Genomic DNA, 25748 nt, shown 5'->3' with positions numbered 1-25748 from the left:
TGAATTACTAAGTGATTGACAAACTAAATGATTTTACTTTGTTCAAAACTATGTAACCACTTTGGTGAAAACTATGTGGCCATTTTAGTGATAAGTTGTTGTGAATACTATATTTTGATTTTCTGTGATAAGCTGTAACATTCTGAATGCAGTACCTTGATTTTCTGTGAATATTTATTCAATAACAAATCAGAGCAAAACAAAGTGTTCACTGTAATCAGAACCTTGAAAGCTGTTCACAGCAGCATTCCTCTGGAAAGCTGCTCATGTGTGGCTTTACACTTAAGCAGGTCACATGGGTCTATTAATGAATGGGAAAGATCTTCCCATATACATTACCATTATACCCCATAATTAGAGAATGGGTTTTCCAGTTGGTGTACCTGGAGCCCAAACCTGCTGTTCTCACCAGATGTCATCCTTCCCCTCAGCCTTCTCTATGAACTTTTGGTTGTTATGTGAAATAACTTAAGCAACAGCTTCTTAAGGCTGTTTTTCCTATAAGACTCCCTCCTTGCTAAAATGTATTTAATTCTGCTCCCCTCTGCCCTCCTTGGGCACTCCAGTATTTTGGTGTTGTGTGATGACCCTGGACTACAATCCCCTTACCTCAGTTAAAAGACCCTAGTTGGGGGAGGGGTCTTTTTTTTTTATTTCAGGTTGACATATCTGATGTCAAGAAGTGGAGTCAAAAGACTCTTGCCCAGCAGCCACTGTTTTCAATCTTGGACAGCCAGTACCAGCAGGGACCCTTTGTGTACCACTCCAGATTCAATGTAGTAGTTTAGTGAGTCTCTCAAATTTTGTGAACTCATCTCTTTTTGGTTGAATTCTTAGCTTTTTAATAGAAGGTCTGTTAAAAGACACATAGGCAATTTGGGGTCCATTCCAACAGGTCCCACTAAAAAGGGATGGCTGCTGGGTTTGTAATTATAGACCATATATGGCCACTCCAAAGGTCCCTCTAAAAGGATGATGGCTGCTGGATATGTTTTGTGTTTTGGGCTGTCTCTGTGGAATATGTTAAGTGTGCTGTGTGTGTTTATGTGTGTCCATAAGTAAAAAGTCAGACACGTTTTTCTTCTCCCCTTCATGGTCCAAGCAGCAAGGGAGGGGGAAGGTAAGAGGCAGTAATAGCTGTAGGTTTGCCTTTGGCTCTAGCTATAGTGAAAACTGAAAGGTTTAAGCCTAAGTAACCTTAAAGAATTTTCACAAATAATGGGAACCAAAAGTAACCAAAAAACAGTAGTGAGAAACAGTTTGAGACAAGCATTTGATGGGTTTTTTTTTTCCTCCAGATGCTCCCTTTCACCTCACCAACCTATTGATTTGAATAGGCTCCTTTCCTTTGATAAATCTGCTCATTGAGCCATGCAGATCTCTCTGCCATGAAAAGTGGAATTGTTGGAAAGGTAATTATGCAGAGAGGCAGTTACAGGGTGACTAGAACTTAATTTTTACCTGCTTTTAAGTAATCTGCTTCTAACTAATTAAAACTTAAATTGGGAATTGATTTTGAATATTAGAAATTATAAATCCAGGTTTAATTGAACCCCCAAATTAAGGTTTATAGATTATGTTCAGTTTGAATTTGGGAACCATCTGGCTTCTTGGCCACTAGTTTTAAGTGTTAACTCAGGAAAAGGGAAAAGTTTGTGTGAATCATGGGCCAACCAAAAGGCAAATAGGCTTGACTAGAAAATCTAATCAGATACTTGGCAGTTTTACAAACCAAAGTGATAGCAGAAATCAATTTATAAATAACTTTTCAATTGGTATGTTTGAACTTGAAATTTTGCAATTTCTATGAAACTTCTATTCATTTTTAGAGTAGATTATACATTTAAATTTTTGAGAACTTTTTTTGCTTCTTGCACACATACAAAAAGAGAAGTTTATTCAAGAAAGGAACTTGAAATGTATGTAAATGATATTTATTTAGAAAAATGCTTTGTTGCACTTCTATAAATAATATACCAGAACTTAATCGTTACTAGAATAGACCAAGTTTTATAAGTTGTTAAAGTTTTTATAATTGCCAAGAACTTCTTAATGTGTTTTTGGTGCCTCCATCTTTTAGAAAACATAACTGTAACTAAATGGCTATAACTCAATAGTTTAATTATTATAGGCATATTGATCACCAACATTGCACCTTGAGAGTAAAAGTCTTTAAGAAGTTATTAGTTTTGGGCGGCCAGGTAGTACAGCGAGTAAGAGCACTGGCTCCAGTGTCAGGATGACCTGGGGATCAAATCTGGGCTAAGATACTCAGCACCACACCCAGAAATAACTGGCCGTGTAACCTTGTGCAAGTTACTTAACCCCGATTTTGCTTAAAAAAAAAGTTATTAGTTTTGTTTAACAACAAAATGTAATAAAATTATAAGGAAAATATTCAGTGGAGTGAATATAAAATGGAATATGGTTAAAATATGAGGTATGTAGGATTTCGGCAACTAAAGAAAAAACCACTGGAAGGGTATGTGTGCATGCTGTGCTCTCTCTTTCTAAGATATCCGAGTTTTTTTCTTTTATATATATACATGGCTATGGCTATAGATATACATACACATATATATGTCTATATATATATGTGTGTGTGTGTGTGTGTGTGTGTGTGTGTGTGTGTGTGTATGTATACATGTATATATACACACATAATGTCTAGCTCTTTTTTTGGTAATGGAGTTCAAACAGACCAATTATTTCTTAAATTGTTTTTCTCCTGTTTTCCAAGTCAGTTTTTGTTATAAAAGATTTTATATTTTGGGGGGAGTTTCCCCCAGTTTTTCCACTTTATTTTAATTTCTCTTTATTTCATGAAGTCATTGGTTTCCATTTGGTCTTTTCTAATTTTCAGAGAGCTTGTTGCTTGCTTAAGCAAAATTGTGTACTTCCTGTGCCAAGCTGTTACTTCCCTTTACAATTGTTACTTCCCTTTACAATTCTTTATTCTACAGCTCTCATTTTTTTTACCCTTTGGTGCTTTCATTTTATTTATAAAAATATTTTTTTAACCCTTGCTTCATTTGTTCCAGGAATTCTAGTTGAACTTCTACCCAAGCTGGTTTTTTGAGGCATTGCTTACAGATGTTTTGGAATCATTCTCTTTTTCTGGATTTGTGTCTTGTGCATTCCTGTATCATAATATTTTTTTATGGTAAAATTCTTTGATTTGCTCATTTTCCCAGTTTACTTCCTGACTTTGGACTTGATACAAGCTTCAGGTTATACATACTTCTGGACTGAAGGTGTGGGTTGATTTTGTTACTTTCTTGGTGTCTTAAGTATTATATTATTCCAGGAACTCAGGTACAGGTCAATCTAGGGACTTGCAAGCCTGCAGTGCTCAAGAAGTGGTTTGCCATAGGGCAAAATCTGATCACTCTCCCCCGGGTCTGAGTTCTGCAAGTTCCTGAGCTGGGTTTGGGTCTGAACAATAGTAGACTCAGTTCCTTGTAGTGGATGATGCCAGCTGAGAAGATCTGATGGTTCAGAGTGAGAGAACAGCAAGCTTCTCTTTGGTCTGAGATTCCTGCCTTGGTTATTCCTCTGCAGGCTTCAGACTGGGCTAAAAGTTGAAAATAAGACTCCAGTTTACTCTTGGGATCTGAGTCACACTACTACTGCTTGCTTATGAACTTTCTCCTCAATTTGCATACCGCCTAGGGCCCGCAATTACTCATTACCCTGGAACATCCATGTGTGATCAAGAACTAGATAAAGGAAGACAAAACTAACAATTGACACCTGTTCCTGTTATGGTAGACTGGTATGGATCTGGGACCTCTTCTTGATCTGGTACACAGCTTCTCCCTTAGATTGGAGCATTCCTTATAGTGTGCTCCCTAGCCAGATCCCTTCTTTAGTATCCAGTGACCCCTCTGTCTCCCTTTGCTTACATGGGCTGGAAAAATTACTCACTGTACACATAACTTTAAAATCGACATCTTCTTAGTTCAGGTTTAATGTTGGGACAAGATGAGGCACTCACAAGTCACTGAAGAAAAGAGGAAATTTACTTCGCCTTGAGACAGCAAGGATATACAAGGATACATATAATGGCAATTAGATTTTCTCTGAATGCAGGTCCTCTCATCTCCATCTGCAAACTTCTCTGCTCAGTCATCAGGATGTACTGACTTCAGTATTTTTGGGTACCCCCCAAATCTGAGTGGTTGGAACCTTTTATGGAATCCAGAACAGTAAGCTGCATCAAGGAAGCTGGGGCCACAAGATAGAAGGAAGTGGTCAGGGTCAGGAATGTTGTATCAGACAACCACTGGTCCTACCTACAACATACCACCCCTTGGTGGAAATGTCCTAATGATCCTGTAAAGGGTCTTCCACCACTTAAATAGTCTTCCTGTCATGAGGGGTACTAAGGAAAGAAAAAGGGGACAAAGAAAAACAAAATAAAAATGTGGAGAAATAGAAAACCTAGAAATCCTAAGCAATTCCTTTCTTCTTCAAAAAGACCATCTCAAATTCTTATAGTCTGCTCCATGTAACAGGTGATATAGTTCTGAAGTTCAGTGTGTGACCTAATGCAAAGTGGTAATGAGGAACCAGAGTAGCATCAAGAACATCAGAGTCAAAGAAAGGATGATGACACTTCCAGTATAGTCACAGATTTTTTCTCAAGTGAGAATAAATAGGAGCAGCTCCAGGAGCATCCAGGCTTCTGCTGAGTCACTTCTGGCATGAATAACAATTCCTTAGCCCACATCAGGGTGACTAAGAGATCATCAGCCCCTTGTACAAAACCTAACCCAAGATCTAAACTGATACCAAGGCTCAACCTATATGACCCCCAACTCAGTATTTTCTGCCCCACCTGTGCTCAACTAGTCTCAATAACAGAAATAAAGAAAAAAGCATTGGCAAAGTTGATAATCTCATACCATTCACTCTCAACCTGGGCTACAACAAGAATTAGAACTGATCTCATCAGAATAAATATTTTTTCAGTTCCCTGTGGTCCACTGTAAGCTACCAGGTACCAAATGCCTTTCTCACAGGTAGCACAGGATTGTGGTAAAGGAATGTGGTATAATGAAGTACTCTAGCTTTTTTCACTTCCATCACTAGAAAGAAACTTTCATCCCCCCAGACACCCAAAATGTTTTTGTTTTGTTATTTCCCCTTCCGTACTTTATCCTCCCTTACCCCTGACAGAACAACTGTCTACCTATTTAAATAGTGGATGTGACTGGAGCTGTTCCTGCTTATCCTTACCACCTCACATAAGGAGGAGAAATCTGTGACTGGTTCCCTAGAATATTATTAGAATCTTGGTGTTAACTGCATGGAAGGTTTCAAGTAATTTTAAGGCTTTACATTCGGCCCTACTGGGAATAACATGCCTAGATATTGCTGAAAAGATGTGCAAAAATACTGAACTGATACCACCCCTTCCCTCCATGGATGCCCTCTATAGCCTTTCTTAAATGATCCAAATGGGACAAGGACTTTGAAAGATACCTCAGGTTTTGGTGGGGGCTAAAGAGCCCATAACGCCCAAGTGCTTAATTTCCCAGTTACAGTTTTTCAACACATTCATGGACTGGCCAATATCTTTCTTAGCAATGCCCAAATGACTCCCTCCTAGGGGTGGTGTCATCCCCTTCTGTCCATCTAACAGGGTGGAGAGCAGGCTCTGTTTTTTCTCCCCTACTCCTCCAATCTCAGAGTGTCTGTTTGCACTGACAAAAATATTGACCCAAGTGACAACTGTCCCAGCATCCCAGTTTTTTTACTTTTTAAAAAACCCAAATTTTACCAATCTATCAGTTCATACCTGTATTGTTGTGTAATAGAAGATATTCCCAAGCTAAAAACTGAAGTTATTCAGGTTGAGGTAGACCCAGATGGTGGGATTTAATTACCCTCTCCCCAAGATAGGGTGGCCATAGGGTATAGCAGGCCTTGGAAGGGCTGAATAAATCCAGTCTTTCAAACTCATTTCTTTTAAGAATTTCATCCCCTCCCTTACAAATGGCTATCTGAGAGTGAGCTGCAAAGGGGAATTCATCTTTACAAAACCAGCTTTGAATAACTTCCCATCTCAGCTACTTAAAGGGGACAAAGAACACATATCTGCTTGAGGCTCTAACAAATTTAGTTGACTTGGCAAAAAGAGGTCCTAAGAGAGCTCCCACCAAGCCACAGAAGTCTAAAGCAGAGAGCCTTTCAGCATTGGCTCCATCAGATCACACTCTTAGGAGTCACTTTTCCAAGGGACTCCTCAGGTTTCTGTTTAAATTTTGGTAGTAATCCACCTTTCCTTGTAAGGAAAGCTATGGCAAATCTGGATGGCATACTAAAAAGCAGAGATATCACTTTGCCTCAATTTGCCAACAAAAGTCCATACAGTCAGGGGACGGAGCCAAGATGGAGGAGTAGAAGCACGACCTTCCCGCAGCTCCAGCTTCCACGTTCCCCAATCCAAGTAAAAAGGGGACTCTAAACAAACTTTGGAGCTGCAGAACCCACAAAATGACACAGAGAAGCTAACCTCCCGCTGAGGACAGCCCAGCAGGCCGGAAGGAATCAGCCAGAGCAGTGCTCTGGGAGCTGAGCCCAGCCCCACACCAAGGCTTTAGCCCCAGGGTGGGACTGACCAGCCACAGGCCAGAGGGACTCCAGATCAGCAGCAGCGGTGGCAGTTATCAGATTTATCAACACATAGATGCTAAGGACAAAATGAGAGGCTAGCGCAGTCTGGACTTTGGGACCAGTAAGTTGGAGTGCATGGCTTTTACCCCTCCAGCGAGAAGCCGCTGAGAGGCAGGCAAAGCCTGCCATTGCCACATGGCAGCTTCAGCTCCTGGCCTGCAGAGTGTAGGGGGACCAAGCACCAGTCTGAGGGGTCATCGCTCTTGCTTTAACCTGCTTGGATCTGGATTGCAATCGAGGGTGGAGGTCCTGGGGTATGTGTTCAGCTTGCCAGAGCGTGTGGAGACCTCAGAGAGGGCACCCATCTAATACCTTCAGCAGCTGAGAAAACCCCAGCATTTGGGACGAAAGCTCCCCTGTCTGGTGGCAGAGTCCTACTGTGGCAAAAAGTCCAAAAGTCAAGTAATTGAGTGGCAAAATGAGCAGGCAAAGGAAACAAAGCAGACAGAATATTCCAATATTACACTCTTATTTTGGGGACAAAAAGGAGCAAAGCATGGAACAGGAGGAAAACAGTGAAGTCAGAACTCCTTCACCAAAAGCTTCAGAGGAAAATATGAGCTGGTTACAGGCCATAGAGGACCTTAAGAAGCAGATAAGAAAAGTGGAGGAAAAATTGGGAAGAGAAATGAGAACAATGCAAGAAAATTATGAAATGACAGTCAACAGACTGACTGAGGAAAATAATACCTTAAAAAACAGACTGACTCAAATGGCAAAGGAGGCTCAAAAAGGCAATGAGGAGAAGAATGCCTTAAAAAGCCAAATTTGCCAGATGGAAAAAGAATCTCAAAAGCTCAATGAGGATAATCATTGCTTCAGAGTTAGATTGAAGCAAATGGAAGCTAATGATTTTATAAGAAATCAGGATGCTGTTAAACAGATCCAAACAAATGAAAGAATAGAAGGCAATGTGAAATATCTCATGGGAAAAACCACTGACCTCGAAAACAGATCCAGGAGAGATAATTTAAAAATTATTGGACTACCTGAAAGCATGACCAAAGTAAGAACGTAGAAATCAGTTCTCAAAGAAAACTGCCCTGATGTTTTAGTACCAGAGGGCAAAAGAGAGGTTGAAAGAATCCACCGATCACCTCCTGAAAAAGATCTCAAAAAGAAAATTCCTAGGAATATTATAGCCAGGTTCCGGAATTCCCAGATGAAGGAGAGAATATTATAAGCAGCCAGGAAGAAACAATTTGAATATTGTGGAAACACAATCAGGATAACCCAGGATCTGGCAGCTTCTACACTGAGGGATCGAAGGGCTTGGAATATGATATTCCAGAGGGCAAAGGAGCTGGGATTAAAACCAAGAGTCACTTACCCAGCAAAACTGAGTATCATGTTTCAGGGGAAAATATGGCAATTCAGTGGAATAGAGGACTTTTAAGCATTCTTGCTGAAAAAACCAGAGATGAATAGAAAATTTGATGTTCAGATACAAGAAGCAAGAAAAGCATGAGAAGGTAAACAGGGAAAAGAAATCATAAGGAACTTATCAGAGTTGAACTATTAACATTCCTACATGGAAAAACAATAATTGTAACTTATGAAACTTTTTTCAGTAGTTGAAGGGATTAGAAATATATATATATGTACATATATATGTCTATATATGAGGGTATATGGGCATGTGAATACATATGTGAATGTGTGTATATATGTTTACAGGTATACATAGATAGAGGGCACAGGACCAATTTAACAGGAAGGGATGATACTTAAAAGGTGAAATTAAGAGGTGAGAAGAATATAATGAGAGGAGATGGGGAGAGACAGATTGGGGTAAACTATCTCTTACAGAAGAGGCAAGGGAAAATGGTTACAATGGAGGGGAAGAATAGGAAGGCAAAAGGGAATGGGTCGACCTTATTCCCATTGAATCTGGCTTGAGGAAGGAGTGAAATACACACTAAATAGGGTATCTCGCCCTCCAGGAGAATGGGGGCGGGGGGAAGTTGTTAACACCCACTTTTGAAAAGGGACGGGATCAAAGTAGAGAATAGAACAAGTGGGAGTTGGGATAGGAGGGAGGGAAATATAGTCAGTCTTTTACAGTATATCTACTATGTTATTGTTTTGCATTAGCCACACATGTACAACCTATACTGAACTGCTTATCTTCCCAGTAAGGGTGGGTGACAAGGAAGGAAGGAAATGAATCTGGAATTGAAAGTTTTAAAATCAAATATTCAAATATAAATATATATATATATACATATATATATATACACTATTTTTAATACCATCTTACATGTAATTGGGAAATAAGATATACAGGCACTGAGGTATAGAGATCCACTGGAAAAGTCGAAAGAGGTATGGGAGAAAATATGGGAGAGAGCAGATTGGAGGAGGGGATATCCTGTGGGACTGCTATTTTGGGGCAGTGGGTAGGGGAAAAATGGGGAGAAAATTTGTAACTCAAAATCTGGCAGAAACTAATTATGTAAATCAGAAGTTAATAAAGCATTAAAAAAAAAAGTCCATATAGTCAAAGCTATGCTTTTTCCAGTAGCAACATATGACTGTGAGAGTTGGACTGTAAGGAAAGCTCAGTGCCGAATTAACACTTGAATTGTGGTCCTGGAGAAACTTTTGTGTCCCATGGCCAGCAAGGAGACCAAATCAGTCAATACTTAATGAAATCAATTCAGGCTATTTCCTGGGAGATCAAAAACTGGAACTGAAGCTTAAATACTTTGATCATATAATGAGAAGACAGGACTCACTGGAAAAGACCCTGCTGTTGGGAAAGACTTAAGGGAAAAGGAACAGTAAGGAATGATATGGAAAGTGTCATGGAAACAATGAACATGAACTGGACAGAAGGGCCTGTTATGCTATGGTCCATAGGGTCACAAAGAGCTGGACTTGACTGAACATGAACGACTCAACAAGTAACTGCCTCAGTTCTCTGGTGGAAGATCTACCTACAGCTTGCTCCCTCGGGGTAGAGTCACTGTTCTCCTGCTTGGAGTAGTACCGTGTTTCCCCGATAATAAGACCTATCCTGAAAATAAGCCCTCCCCTTACTGTGTAAGATTCCTCTAAAATAAGCCCTCCCCCAAAAATAAGCCCTATTGAGATTGCTACTGTAGTGAAGGTGATCCCCTGTGCTACATGCTACATTACGGTACCCCCTGTATGCACCGTCCTCCCCCCCCCCCCCCCCCGGGTGAAACTCACGCCGTGCTCCGAGCTGCATCCAATTAGAGCTGCAGCAGTGAGCGCATCATCCTGTTTTTCCCCAGTGATTTGCTTGCTGGTACATTTTTTTGTTCACATTTACCTGTTTATTAAAATTGCTGTCAATGTTCATTAAAATAAGACCTCCCCTGAAAATAAGCCCTCTGGTGTTTTTCTGTCCAAAAAATTAATAAGACAGTGCCTTATTATCGGGGAAACACGGTATTAGGATAAGCCTGGGGTTTTCTACCCACCTGTGGGAATTCCTGGGTCTTTGCCCCAAATCTGTTCTCCTCCAGTCTTATGGCTCCTAATTCAGCAGGAAACTGAACCACAGGGTCAGAAACCATAGGGCAAGTATCTTACTGGGGCTCCTCATTCTCCACCACCATCCAAAGAGATTTTTTTCACTTACCTGACCAGCAGGTCCATTAGCCATTCTTCAGCTTTCATTGTAGGGTCCCTGAAAGCACAAAGTTCTCCAGCTACTGAATATGCCAATGCAGTTTACTTTCAGTCTATGCTGGAGGTCCAACTTAGGCAGTATAGTCATTTACAACCAAGAAATACTAGTCTTGGCACTTTCTTTAACCTTTCAGGCAGCCTACTCCAGCATCTACTGAGCTAGTCCACCTGTTTAAATGGAAATTTGCTGGCAGTCCCACATATGATCAGAAAGGCTTTGGCCAGACACACTTCTGGAAACAATGATAGTGGAATAAACAGTAAATCACTCTCACTCTCCCTTACTGACCTCTGAAAAACCCAAAAGATAACAACCCAGGAAAAATCCTGGAACAGTAGAGCCAGCAGAAAGACAGGGTGCAGCAGTCTTTTAGCCCCAGAAACTTGAAGGATTGCCAAGAAAAGTTCATCTCACTCAGTTAAAAGAGGAGTGCAGACCAGGACTGGAGGCATCCTGGCAAGCCAGCAACAAGCCCCACCTCAGCAAACCATCAGGAGATCCTGAGCCCCAGGGTGGTGGAGCAGGCAAGCACCAACATCAGCAACCCCAACTGCCTTAGCATAGCCAGGGGAACTGGCAAACTCCATCATGGAGAACAACCCTGTAAACTGGTTACAGCCCAGGGAGGGCAGGCGTCCCCTAGCAGTGGACCTCCCAATGCTTCAACACAGCCCCAGGCAGGCAGACATCGTCCAGTGGCAGACCTCCTCATGCTTCAGCACAACCCCAGAGAATGCAAGCATCCTCCAGTGGCCACATCTTCCTGTGCTTCAGTGTAGCCCCAGAGAAAGACTGAAAAACCCCACCTGGTCTCAGCACATGATAGACACCACAACTAGGACCCCAGTCCAGTTGCCAGACTCCTACAGTCTCCAGCTGCCAACACCTGAGGCCCCAATACAAAAAGCCACTAGCCAAGCCACTAGCCCGTAGCACAAGAAGCTTGAGACAGTACCCCCTGTGCCCCAGAAGCAGAGATCAACTTTAAAAGCCAGGAAATAGGTAAATATTATGAGCAAAAAACAAAAACAAAAACAAACAATGACCACAGAGAATTATTATGGTGATAGAAAGATCAAAAAACAAACTCAGAAAAGGACAACACTATCAATAAACCTGCATCCAAAACCTCAAAGGGGATTATGAACTTGGAAGAGCTCAAGAAGGATTTTAAAAGTCAAATAAGAGAGGTAGAAGAAAAGTTGGGAAAAGAAATGAGAGGTATGCAAGAGAGAGTCAATGGCTTGGAAAAGGAAGGATAAAAATTGACTGTAGAAAACAATTCCTTAAAAAATACAATTGGCCAAATGGGGGAAAAAATCCACTAAAGAAAACGACTCCGTAAAAGGTAACATTGGCTAAATGGACAAGGAGGTACAAAAGCTAACTGAAGAAAACAATTCATTAAAAATAAGAATTGGGCAAATGGAAGGTAATGACTCTATGAGACATCAAGAATCAATCAAACAAAATCAAAAGAATGAAAAACTAGAAGAAAATATAAAATACCTCACTTGAAAAATAATTGACCTGGAAAATAGACCCAGGAGAGATAATTTAAGAATTATTGATCTACCTGAAAGCCATGATAAAAAAAAGAGCCTGGACTGCATCTTTCAAGAAATTATCAAAGAAAACTGCACTCATATCCTAAAACCGGAGAGTAAAATAGAAATTAAAAGAATCCACCCATCACCTCCTAAAAGACATCCCAAAACAAAAACTCCAAGGAATATTGTAGCCAAATCCCAGAATTATAAGGTCAAATAGAAAACACTGCAAGCAGCCAGAAAGAAAAAAATTAAATATCATGGAATCACAGTCAGGATTATGTAAGACCTACCACCTCCTACATTAAAGGATCAGAGGGCATGGAAGATGATATTCTGGAGGGCAAAGGAGCTTGGACTGCAACCAAGAATCAACTACCCAGAAAAACTGAGCATAATCTTTCAGGGGAGGAGATGGATATACAGTGAAATAGAGCACATTTGAACTTTCATGAAAAAACCAAAGCTGAACAAAAATTTTCAAATACAAGACTCAAGAGAAGCATAAAAAGGTAAACAGGAAAGAAAAAAAAAACATGTTATTCAATAAGGTTCAAGTGTTTACATCCCTACATGGGAAGATGATACGTGTAACTCTTGAGAACTATATCTTTATTACATTTAGAGGGGGTACTCATAGAGGGTGTGGATATATTGTACTCTAATGTGATAATAATAAAAATAATAATTAAGGGATGAAAAAAAAGAATTGTACTAGAAGAAAAGGAAAAGAGGAGGCAGAAAAGGGTAAATTACACCACATGAAGAAGTGCAAAGACCTATCACAGCAGAAGGAAAAGGAGGGAGGCAAGTATTTTTTGAACCTTACTTTCATTGAATTTGGCTCAGAGGGAATAACATACACACCCAATTGGGGATAGAAATCTATCTTACCCTACAGGAAGTGGGAGAAGAAAGAGGAAAGAAAAAGGAGGGGGGTAGATAGAAGGGAGAATAGAAGGAAGGGAAGAAGTAGTATAGGAAAGGGGAAAGAAAAGGGAGAGGAACTGATAAAAGGGAGGTCAGATTGAAGGAGGTAGTGATAAAAATCAAAACACTGGTGAAGAGGGAAAGGGAGAAAGGAGAGAGAAAATCAAAAATGGGGAAAATAGGATGGAGAGAAAGACATACTTTTTTTTTTTAAGCAATTGGGGTTAAGTAACTTGCTCAAGGTTACACGGCCAATTATTTCTGGGTGTGGTACTAAGTATCAGAGCCCAGATTCAATCCCAGGTCATCCCGACTCTGGGGCCGGTGCTCTTACTCGCTGTGCTACCTGGCCACCCCAAGAAAGACACAATTAGTAATCATAACTGTGAATGGGATGAACTCTTCCATAAACAGAAGTGGATAATAGAGTGGATATGTTGCTTACAAGAAATACATCTGAAGCAGGGAGATACACACAGAGTAAAGGTAAAAGACTGGAGTAGAATATGCTTCAACTGAAGGGAAAATAAATGGGTAGCAATCTTGATCTCAGATAAAGCAAAAACAAAACTAGATCTAACAGAAGACTAACAACTAACAGAAGAGGAAAAACAATACTTAAATAATCCCATTTCAGAAAAAGAAACTGAACAAGCCATCAATGAACACCCTAAGAAAAAAATCTCTAGGGCCAGTTGGATTTACAAGTGAATTCTACCAAACATTAAAAAAAAAATAGATCCAAGACTATATAAAACTATTTGAAAAAATAGGCAAAAAATAAATTCTACCAAATTCTTTTTATGAAACAAATATGGTGCTGATACCTAAATTGGAAAGAAACAAAACAGAGAAAGAAAATTATAGACCAATTAGCCTAATGAATATAGATGCAAAAATTTTAAATAAAATACTAGCAAAGAAATTGTAGCAACCCATCACAAGGATAATAAACTATGACCAGGTGGGATTTACACCAGGAATGCAGGGCTAGTTCAATATTAGGAAATTTATCAGCATAACTGACCATATCAATAACCAATTAACAGAAATCATATGATTAACTCAACAGAAGCGGAAAAAAAAAACTTTGGACAAAATACAATACTCATTCCTATTTAAAACACTAGAAAGAATAGGAATCAATGAAGTCCTCCTAAAAATAATAAGTAGCAGGGGTGGCTAGGTGGTAGAGTGAATAGAGCACCGGCCCTGGAGTCAGGAGGACCTAAGTTCAAATCCAGCCTCAGACACTTGACACACTTAATAGCCATGTGATTTTGGGCAAGTCACTTAACCCCAACTGCCCTCAAATAATAATAATAATAATAATAATAATAATTAGTAGCATCTATCTAAAACATCAGCAAGCATTATACATAATGGGGGAAAGCTAGAAGCATTTCTGATAAGATCAAGGATGAAATAAGGATGTCTACTATCACCACTGTTACTCAATATTGTACTAAAAACATTAGCTTTAGCAATAAGAGAAGAAAAAAAATTGAAGGAATTGGAATAGGCAATGAAGAAACAAGGCTATCACTTTTTGCAGATAAGACGGTATACTTGGAGAATCCTAGAGAATCAAGTAAAAAAACTACTTGAAATAATTAATAACTTTAGCAAAGTTGTAGGATATAAAGTAAACTAACACAAATCATCAGCATTCCTATATATTACAAACAAAGCCAAATTCCATCTAAAGTAACTGTATACCATATAAAATATTTGGGAGTCTACGTACCAAGACAAATTCAGGAACTATATGAATATAGTTACAAAACACTTTTCACACAAATAAAGTCATATCTAAATAATTGGAAAAATATCAGTTTTTCATGGGTAGGGTAAGCTAATAAAACAAAAATGACAATGAGTCTACCTAAATTAATTTACTCATTCAGTGCCATACCAATTAGACTGCCAAAAAACTGTTTTATAGAGATAGAAAAAATAATAACAAAATTCATCTGGAAGAACAAAAGGTCAAGAACATCAAGGGAGGGGGACAGAGCCAAGATGGCCAACTAAAAGCAGGAACTTACTTGAGCTCATCCTCAATTACCTCAAATACCTGTAAAAAATTACTCTAAACAAATTTTAGAGCTACAAAACCCAAAAAAATGACAGAGTGAAATATGTCTCCAGCTGAGGATAACCTGGCAAACCAACAGGAAGGGTCTGTCTCACAGGGCTGGGAGCAGAGAGCAGTCCCACATGGGCTGGGCCAGTACAGACAACAACACAGACCTGCTGGGGCAGACCTCAGGAAATGGAATCACTGGCAGCTATGGCAGTTTCCAGACCACTTTCCAGACTTCTCAACCCATGAGCACCAAAAAGAAAGTAAAAGGTCAGTGGGGAAACTCTGTTGGAACTGGGTGAGAGAAGAGCTTAGTCCAGGCTCTGACCCCAGGGCAGCAGAGGTGGCAGTGGCTGTGGTGATGGCAGCAGCAGTGGCAATGGCGGCAGCGGCTGCCTCCAGGGCTCCAGGTGCACAGATGGGGGGGGGGGGGGGACCAAGCGGCAGACCAGAGGGCAACTGTAGGAATCTCTTTGCTGGCACTGAGGCAGGATTCTCTTGCTTTGCCTTGCTTGGATATGGGTAGCAGTCTTGGGTGGTGGTCCTGGGATGAGGATCGCTGGCATGACAGAGCTTGTTGAGGCTGTGGAGAGGTATTCCTCCTCACAGTTCTGTGGCAGGTGGTTAGAAGAAGCTTTGACAACAGGTGTGCAAACCCCCAGAAATTTGGGACACAGCACTCACCACTGGAAGCATAGTTCTACCATGGCAGAGTTCAAAAGTCAAGTAATTGACTGGCAAGATGAGCAAGCAGAGGAAGAGAAATTAGACTACAGAATCCTTCTTTGGTGACAAAGAGGATCAAAACATAGAACAAGAAGAAGACAACAAAGTCAAAACTGATGCATCAAAAGTCTCCAAGAAAAATACAAATTGGTCACAGGCCATGAAAGAGCTCAAAAAGGATTTTGAAAATCAAGTAAGAGAGGTAGAGGAAAAATGAGTGCTGTAAGAAAATCGTGAAAAACAAATCAACAGCTTGCTAAAGAAGACCCCCCCAAAATACTGAAGAAAATAACCCCTTAAAAAATAGACTGGAGCAAATAGAAGCTAATGACTTTATGAGAAATCAACATATTATAAAACAGATCCAAAAGAATGAAAAAATAAAAGACAATGTGAAATATTTCACTGGAAAAACCACTGACCTGGAAAATAGATCCAGGAGAGATAATTTTAAAATTATTGGACTACCTGAAAGCCACGATCAAAAGAAGAGCCTTGACATCATCTTTCAAGAAATTATCAGGACAGCTAGGTGGTGCAGTGAATAGAGCACTGGCCCTGGAGTCAGGAGGACCTGAGTTCAAATCCAGCCTCAGACACTTAACACACAAAACTAGCCGTGTGACTTTGGGCAAGTCACTTAACCCCAATTGCCCTCCCCCCCCAAAAAAAAAAAAAGAAGAAAAGAAATTATCAAGGAAAACTGCCGTGATAGTTTAGAACCTGGGGGCAAAATAAAAATGGAAAGAATTCACTGATCAGCTCTTGAAAAAGATCCCAAAAAGAAAACTCCTAGGAATATTATAGCCAAATTCCAGAGTCCCCAGGTCAAGGAGAAAATATTACAAGTAAAACAATTTGAATACTGTGGAAACACAATCAGGATAACACAAGATCTAGCAGCTTCTACATTAAGGGATCAAAGGGTTTGGAATATGATATTCCAGAGGTCAAAGGAGCAAGGATTAAAACCAAGAGTCACCTACCCAGCAAAATGGAATATAATACTTCAGGGGAAAATATGGATATTTAATGAAATAGAGGACTTTCAAGTATTCTTGATAAAAAGACCAGAGCTGAACAGAAAATTTAACTTACAAATACAAGAATCAAGAGAAGCATGAAAAGATAAACTAGAAAGAGAAATCATATGGAACTAATTAAGGTTGAACTGTATACATTCCTACATGGAAAGACAATATTTGTAACTCATGAGACTTTTTTCAGTATTAGGATAGTTAAAGGAAATATACATGCATATATATGTATGTATGTATATACATGCATGTGTATGTATAGGTGGGTGTATGTGTATATATATGTGTGTGTGTGTTGTGTGTACTTGTACAACTGACAGGGCACAGGGTGAGTTGAATATGAAGGGATGATATCTAAAGAATAAAATTAAGAGGTGAGAGAGGAACATATTGTGAGAAGGAAAAAGGGAAAGATAAAATAGGGTAAATTATCTCATATAAAAGAGGCAAAAGAAAGCTATTACAATGGAGAGAGGTGAAAGAGAATGAGTCAACCTTACTCTCAATGGATTTGGATTAAGAAGGGAATAATATACACATTCAACTGAGTATCTTACCCTACAGGAAAGTAGAGGGGAAGGGGAAAAGAGGGGGAAATAGTAGAAGGGAGGGCAGATTGGGGGAGGGGGTAGCCAGAACCGGGTTAGAGGAGAAAACAGAATAAATGGGGGGGGGGGGGATAGGATGGAGGGAAATATAATTACTCTTTCACAACATGAGTACTATGAAAATGTTTTGCATCACTACACATGCATAACCTATATTGAATTGCTTGTCTTCCCAGTGGGCAGCAGGTGAGGAGGGAAGAAAAGAGATAATCTGGAACTCAAAAGTTTTAAAAAATAAATGCTAAAAAATTGTTGTTACATGCAACCAGGAAATAAGATATACAGGCAATGGGGTACAGAAATCCATCTTGCCTTACAAAAAAGTAAGGGGGGAGGGGAGAAGGGGAGAGATAGCGGAGGATATATGAGAGGGCACACTTGGGGAAGGAGTAATCAGTATGCTTGCCATCTTGGCATGAGGGGTAGGAGAGAGATGGGGAAAAAATCTGGAAAATCTTGTGGAGATGAATGTTGAAAACTAAAGATAAATAAATATATTCTGGGAGAAAAAAATTGAATATCAAGGGAATAAATGAAAAGAAAGGCAAGGGAAAGTAGCCTACCTATACCAGATCTAAAACTATATTATAAAGCAGCAATCATTAAAACTATTTGGTACTGGCTAAGAAGTAGAGTGGTGGATCAGTGGAATAAGTTATATACATAAGACACAGTAGTTAATGACTATAGTAATCTATTGTTTGGTAAACCCAAAAACTCCAGCTTCTGGAATAAGAACTCACTATTTGACAAAAACTGCTACAAAAACTGGAAAACAGGAAGGCAGAAACTAGGCATAGACCAACATCTTACAATGTTTACCAAAATAAGTTCAAAATGGGCACACAATTTAGACATAAAGGGTGAAACTATAAGCAAATTAGGGGAGCAAGAAATAGCTTACCTGTCAGATCTATGGAAAATGGAAGAATTTATGACAAAACAAGAGATAGAGAACATTAAGAAACGCAAAATGAATTATTTAATTATACTAAATTAAAACTCCTTTGCACAAACAAAGCCAAAGCACCCAAGATTAGAAGGGAAGTAGAAAGCTGGGAAACCATTTTTACACTCAGTCTCTGATAAAGGTCTTATCTCTAAAATAAGTAGAGAATTGAGTCAAATTTATAACAACACAAGTCATTCTCCAATTGATAAATAGTGAAAGGACATAGTTTTCAGATGAAGAGATTAAAGCTACCTATATCCATATGAAAAAATCTCTAAATCAGTAGTGATTAGAGAAATGCAAACAACTCTGAGGTACCACCTCACATCTATCAGGTTGGCTAATATGACAAAATAGGAAAATGATAAATGTTGGAGATGTGGGAAAATTGGAACACTAATGCATTATTGGTGGAGTTGTGAACTGATCCAACATTCTGGAGAACAATTGGGAACTATTCCCAAAGGGCTATAAAACAGTACATACTTTTTGATCCAGCAATACCACTATTAGGTCTATATCCCAAAGAGATCATAAAAATGGGAAAAGAACCCACCTGAACAAAAATATTTATAGCAGCTCTCTTTGTGGTGGCAAAGAATTGGAAACTGAGATGTCCATTAATAGGGAAATGGTTGAACAAGCAAGCTGTGTTATATGAATGTAATGGAATACTACTGCTCCATAACAAATGAAGAGCAAGAAGATTTCAGAAAAACCTGGAAAGACTTGCATGAACTGATGCTGAGTGAACTGAGCAGAACGAAGAGAACATGGTACACAATAACAACATTATGTGATGACTGGTCTTGATAGACCCTTCTCAGCAATGCAATGATCTAAGTCAATTCCAAAAGACTCATGATGGGAAATGCTATCTACATCCAGAGAAAGAACTATGGAGTCTGAATACAGATCAAAGCATACTATTTTCTCTCTTTTTTTTTGTTTTTTTTTTTCTTTCTCATGTATTTCCCCTTTTGTTCTAATTCTTCTTTTACAACGTGACTAATGTGGAAATATTTTTAATATGATCTTACATGTATAGCCTATATCAGATTGCATGCCATCTTGGGAAGGGGAGAGGTAAGGAAGGGGGGAAAATTTAGAACTAAAAATCTTATAAAAGTGGATGCTGAAAACTAAAAAGATAAGCAAATTTTTTAAAAATAAAATTTAAAAAATTAATGTAATATATTAAAAAGAACGTTGAATTACACTCAGAAAACTTTGTTTTGGCTAATAGATTTACCACTTTTTAACTATCTGAGCTACCAAATCATCTGAATTTGCTAAGTCAAGTCATCAAGAAGTGTTTATTAAGTACTTAGCATGTACTAGCTACTTAATAATTTTTTTGACTTGCCTTAACTTAGGAAGTTCATGTGAAGCCTCATCTTCACCTGTAAAATGGAAATAATCTGTCCTTCCAACCTTTTTCTGATTGGTAAACAGAAAGATTATATTGTTAAAGCTACTTTGTAAAACATGAATATATATGCAATTGAATATTATGTAATTAATACATGTGATAACATCATACCTATAAAGATCTATGTGTAACTATACAGGAAAAAAAAAAGAAGGGCTTTGGCCACAGATTAGTCAAGCAGTACCCCTCCATCTGTTCATACCATCCTCCTCCTCTATAGTGGCAAAGCTCTCACCCCAACTTAATCACAATTTAAGCCACAAGACCATCATTCATCCCAATCTGTCAAGACTTTGCCAAATGTTGTAGGGACAGCTCTAAAACTAGCACCCTCTTAGTTCAATGTTGGGATAAACTCAAATGTTGAGAGGCACTCACAGGTCACTGAAAATTTAACCAAGGGGGAAGTTTACTTTTCCCTAACACAGCAAAGATATGTAACAAGGTTACAGAGGCATCTAGATTCTCTGGACTCAGCCCCCCTCATCTCTATCTGCAAAGTTTTCTGGTCACTCAGTCATCAGGGTTCTAACTAAAGTATTGATTCAAGTAGCCTTGGGCACCCACCAAATCTGAGCAGCAGCAAGTATATGAGGTTGGAACCTTTTATACCCCCAGGAAGGGGCATCAGGGATAGTGGGGCTAATCAGGTTGTATGTGGGAAAGGCAGTTATGTCAAGGTCAAGGAAGCTGTATCCAAAAAACACTGGTCCCACAATGTAGCAGGTACCCCTCAGTTTGCCTTCAGTCATCCTAATCTATACTTTGATACTGGACCCAGATAGCTCCAGAGGAGAGAGTGAGGTTGGTGACTTTGCACAGTCCTCCCTCACTTAAATGCAATTCACTTGCAAGTCATGGCATCATCCTGATGTCATGGTCCTTTTCAAGAACAAAGAACAAACGGGGCAGCTAGGTGGCGTAGTGAGTAAAGCGCCGGCCTGGAGTCAGGAGGCTCCGATTTCTGTTCAAACTAGCTGTGTAACCTTGGGCAAGTTACTTAACCCCAACTGCCCTCCAAAAGGCAAAACAAACAAACAAACAACAATTGCATAGTGGGAGATAAAAATGCCAGCTGTCATCTGTCCCTATTTTGGTGCCCCTTCTCATCCTGGCACAAAGCCTCTCTCTTACACTGGAATGCTTATATATGTATGTTCCCTGGCCAGACCCCTTCCCCAGTGTCCACATACTTTTCTGTCTCTCTATGCTGCCCATGAGCTGGAAAAATGGCTCATTGTTTTTCCTGGATTTCCCCATCAAGAATCTGACTAGTGTTTTCTAGATCTATTTGAAGGAGAGGTTTTTCTCTGGAGGGTGGGGAAGTAGTAAGAAATATTCTCTTTACTTCTGTATTCTTTGTACAATCCCTAAACTTCTTCCTTTTTTACCATCTTCCCAATGATCTTGTCAGATCTAATGGCCTCTTCCCAATCCTCATTCTTCTTGACCTCTGTGTAGCCTTTGACACTGATCACCCTTTTTCTTGATACTATCTTCTTTCTAGGTTTTCATGATATTGTTCTCCCCTAGTTTTCCTTCTACCTGTCTAAACATTCCTTCTCTGTGACCTTTGCTGGATCTTCATCCAAATCATGCCCACTAACCACAAGCCCCTGTCCTGAGCCCTCTTCTCCCTCCATACTACTTAACTTAGTGATCTCATAACTTATAGGGCTTCAATTATCATCTTACACATGCATACCATTTCATATAAACAGCAAATTTTATACAGAATTAAATTTTGCAGCCAGGCAGCCAAGTGGATACAGCACTGGACCTGGAGTTAGGAAGACCTTAGTTAAAATTTAGCCTCAGACTACTCATTGGACCTCATCTGCTTCAGTTTCCTCATATGTAAAATGGAGAGAAAATTAGCACTTACCCTGGTCGTTGTGAGGATAAAATGAACTATTTATAAAGCAACTTAGAACACATTAAAGCACTATATAAATGCCAGCTACTATCATCATTATTATTACCTTCACAACTCTCCCACAGGGTCAATATGTGATTATCCCCATTTTATAGGCAACTGAACAAGGTCACAGAGCTCACAAGAGGTAGAGTCAAAGTCAAATTCAGGCTTTCTGACTTCAAGTCCAGTGAGCTTTCCATTATATCACACTAGTGATAGAACAAGGGTAAAACTACAACTTTTAAGGGAGGGTTACCTGCTCTATTCCATTCTAAAAAGTATACTGTGTTGCTGCTTCATATTCTACAACCTCTAGATCTTATGTTTATATAAATAACTGGCCAGTTGCTATTAGTTGATTTACACAGCTAACTTTCTCTCATAAAAGATGTTTTTTTTAAGTGTTTGTCTTTGCTGAATTATATTCTATTTGTCCCTGAACTCTATAATTAATACTTTGAAATTCATGAGATTAGACTGGATGTTTTGTGTTATTTTTTGGAAAATTAAGACATCTGGAAAAGGACACTGTAAAACAACAGTAGATGATGTATGTTTTCAATGAATTATGAGATATAATTTGTTAGTAGTAAGCCTACTTACATATTTCTATAATGCTTAATACATGCTGTACATTTTAAATAAATTACATGTTCTCTAAATGGCTGCAACCTTGCCATCCTGTCCATTTGCACAAACCACTCCATTTCAGAATAGACATACTCATTTCTACGAAATCTCTTAGAATCCACATCTTTCTTTAAGGCTCAACTCAGATGCTATGTCCTCTTTGAAGATTTCCCAAAAGCCACCTGAGAGGCAGGGTGGTAGTTACAAAGAGCATTAGAATTGGGAGTCAAAAGACACCACCTCTAACACTAACTAGATGATCTTTGACAAGTCACTTAATTCTAGAGTGTCAGTTTCCTCATATGTTTTTTGTAAGGTTAAAATGAGATGCTTATAAAGCATTTTGTAAAGCCTACAGCCTCAGTAAGAGCTACTATTATTACACACCTTAAATTATCTTGTATAACTTACTTGTGTCAATTTTATGTCCCCAGCAGAATGCAGATTCCTTGAGGACAGGGACTATTTTGGTTTTGTTTCTACTTCTAGTGCTTAATACTGTGTCTTGAATGTAACAGATACTTATATTAATATGATTGTTGAACTGAATTTTATTTTTCATATTCAACTATTAATTAAAAACCAGAGTTATCACATAGAGCAAATTAAATACAAAATAAGATTAGCACTCTCACATCCTTTTTAGTATCTATTATCTAATCGCTGACATCACTACCATGAAAATCAATACTGACTTGTAATACTACCAGTGGCAGTTGATAGCAGTAAAGATCAATGAGACAGAATTTCAGAGTTAAAGAGGGCCTAGAGTTAACTAGTTAAATCTCCTCATTTAAACAAGTGACTCCACCAAGATTATAGAGCTAATAAGAGATTAAGAATTCAGACTTTCCAGATTTTTAGTTTAGGGCTCTTTGTTAACATTTATAAGTAGGTAAATCTGAATTATTTAATAAATAAGGACTGACTCCCTTTTTTAAAAGTATAAGAACAATAAAGGACCAATTAGGTTCCTTATATAATTTCACCAAGTTCAATTGACTTGAGAAAAGACAATTCTAGTAAATACAAAACATAACACAAGTACATTTGCTGAAAAACTACTACACCCTAAGGATTGGAAATATCCCTGATATGAAAAGTGAGACACCAATAAAGTTTACTTTCAAAAATGCTACTTTATCTAGAGTATTAAATATGCTATAAAATTTGTCAATTCTGAATTCAGAATCATAAAATTAACTGACTGACATCCTTAGGGACAGACACTTGTCAAGTTTTGTCATTTTGTTCCCAATGACTAAGATAGGCTTAATAAAAGCTTGATTGATAAATATAAACAAACCACCCTTGTGCAATTAACAATTATATTACTAAAACAGGAAAGTGAAAAGTATTTCCCAGGTACTGAAGAAGAGTGCTGTCATGTCTTTATTAGTTACATAAAATAACTGAATACAGTCACGGTAAAATCGGGTTAATCAATTTCTCTAGATGACAGGAAAACTACCTTAGGTAGATAAAAATTATGTAGAGGTAAGGCAAAAGTTTGCCAATGATTTTTTGCAAGTAACTAGCTAGTGACTTTGAATATACAGGTTGCTACTGGACATTATTGCAATAGGAAATGTTCCAAAACTATTGGTTAGAACTTTCTAAGTGTACTTTTTCAGAAAAAAAGTAACTTTATTTAAATTTTATCAACCCTTTCTAATTTTCCTTATGTGGAATTACTTTTAAGGTTTTTGTTGCATATATATTCTCCTGGTACCCAGAACCATAGCCCAGTATCTTTTTCAATACTTTATAGATTTTTCTGTTCAGGTGTTTGAAAGCTGGCCTTCTCGGGGCTGCTAGGAGGAGCAGTGAATAGAGCACCGGCCCTGGAGTCAAGAGGACCTGAGTTCAAATTCAGCCTCAGACACTTAACACAAAAACCAGACTGTGACCTTGGACAAGTCACTTAACCCCAATTGCCCTCCCAAAAAGCAAAAAAAAAAAAAAAAAAAGAGGAAAGAAAGTTGGCCTTTCCATTGGCCGTCCAATTGTTATCACTTACATTTTCAATTATTTTTGCAAGCAAAGGTAAGCTATAGAAATTGTTTTGGAATGTATAGTGGGTTTTTTTTTTTTAACTTTAACAAATTTTCATCCTATTAAAACCAGATGTTTCCAAAAGATTCCTTGTTTCCAGCTCTGACAAAAGGCATTCTGGAAAAGCTTTTAGTGTTCTGAATTTATGTGATCCTTCACTGGAAATCTTTTCTGGACCTCAACCACTTCTCTTCTTACCCACTCCCCCAGTCACATGCAAATATACACACCTGCATATTAAAGATGCCATCCTTATCCCAACCCAAATGGACATTTGAAGATAAGAGGTTTTAAAGGAGGTAAAACAGAAAAATCTGTCTCATGTGAAATTGTACTGTATGCAATTGAAGTTGACACAAGACAACAAAATCTCCCAGAACAGCAGCAACTTTTGGTTCTAAGACAAGGGTTCTTAACCTTTTTTTGCATCATGACTGGGCAGTCTGATAAAGCATATAGTTTCCCTTCTCAGAAAAAAAAGTTTTTAAATGCATGAAGTAAAATACATAAGATTACAAAGGAAAGCAAAGGTCAGTGACAATAATGATGAATTTTTTCCCCTCCAAGTTCTGCCACTCTCTGAAATCTGTCCATGAACCCTAGGTTAAGAACCTCTTTTTTGAGGGATATAGTCCTTTTCCCCTAGAATTAAGAGAGGGATAGGGTCACTGACATCTACCTGAGATGAGCCTAAGGCTGATTAATATAGGACTGTATCTGGCCCAACCAACCCCCAAAGCTAAGGGGGGGGGGAGGGGGAGAGATTGAGAGAGAGGGAAAGAGAAGGGAAAGAAAAAAGGAAGGAAAAGGCAAGTAAGAAAGGGAAGATGGAGGTGAAGGAAGGAAATGAAAAAGGAAGGAAAGAAGGGAAGATGGACAAGAAGAAGAGGTAAAGAGGAAGGGAAGAAAAGAGGAAGTGGAAAGGAAGGGGAGGAGAAAAAGGAGAAAGGAAATGAAGGAGGGGAAAAGAGAGAGATAAAGGGGAAATGGGAGGGCAAGGGAAAAGGGAAAAGGAAGGAAAAATGAAGAAGGAAGAGAAGGGAAGAGAGATGGGAAGGGGCGGCCGCTCTTGCTCGCAGTCCCGCCGCGCGCAGCAGCCGCCACCTCTGGCTTGGCCAGTGACAGCGGACGAGGGACGCCCCACGCTAGACACCACCCCCAGCCCCTCTGCTCCCCCCGACTTAGGGAAGGAGGCGGTCCCGAGGACCTCGACCACTCCGGCCCCGCCCCCGGCCTTGGCCCCGGCTCCCCCTACCTGTCCCTCAGCGCGCCCTGGAGGCGGCCCAGCTTCTCGTAGTAGTCGGGGCCCGGAAAGGGGCCCTGCGCCGAGCCCTGCGCCATAGCGCGCCCCCCCTTCCCCGCTGCGTCCGTCACCGTTAACCGGGAAAGCCTAAGCGACCGCCCCGGCATGCCCTGCGGCTCAGCCAGCCCCTCCCTCCCGCACGGGAGGGGGCCGGGGCGTGGGGGGGGGGCACGGTGCGC

General features: G+C 39.4%; 1 protein-coding gene across 5 annotated transcripts in view; it reads right to left on the bottom strand.

Moving 5' to 3' along the window:
- KIZ (kizuna centrosomal protein) overlaps positions 1–25742 on the bottom strand; it is a 235658-nt gene extending 209916 nt beyond the window's left edge. For 4 of the 5 annotated variants that reach the window (XM_069075500.1, XM_069075503.1, XM_069075502.1 and 1 more), the window contains exons 1-2: positions 25522–25742; positions 10292–10339 (exon numbers count right to left, since the gene is read on the bottom strand). In XM_069075500.1, the coding sequence (XP_068931601.1) occupies positions 10292–10339; positions 25522–25676 (203 nt within the window). In that variant the 5' untranslated portion in view covers positions 25677–25742. The remainder of the gene's footprint in view (positions 1–10291; positions 10340–25521) is intronic. The other variant, XM_069075501.1, reaches the window with a different exon arrangement.
- Positions 25743–25748: the final 6 nt, after the last annotated feature.

Source organism: Petaurus breviceps, unplaced genomic scaffold, assembly GCF_028583685.1.
Source record: "Petaurus breviceps papuanus isolate PSGF00001 unplaced genomic scaffold, PetGlider_PUasm1.0 90919, whole genome shotgun sequence".
Classification (NCBI taxonomy): domain Eukaryota; kingdom Metazoa; phylum Chordata; class Mammalia; order Diprotodontia; family Petauridae; genus Petaurus; species Petaurus breviceps.
Note: the sequence above shows the minus strand (reverse complement) of the source record. Positions and strands in the feature narration are given on the sequence as shown.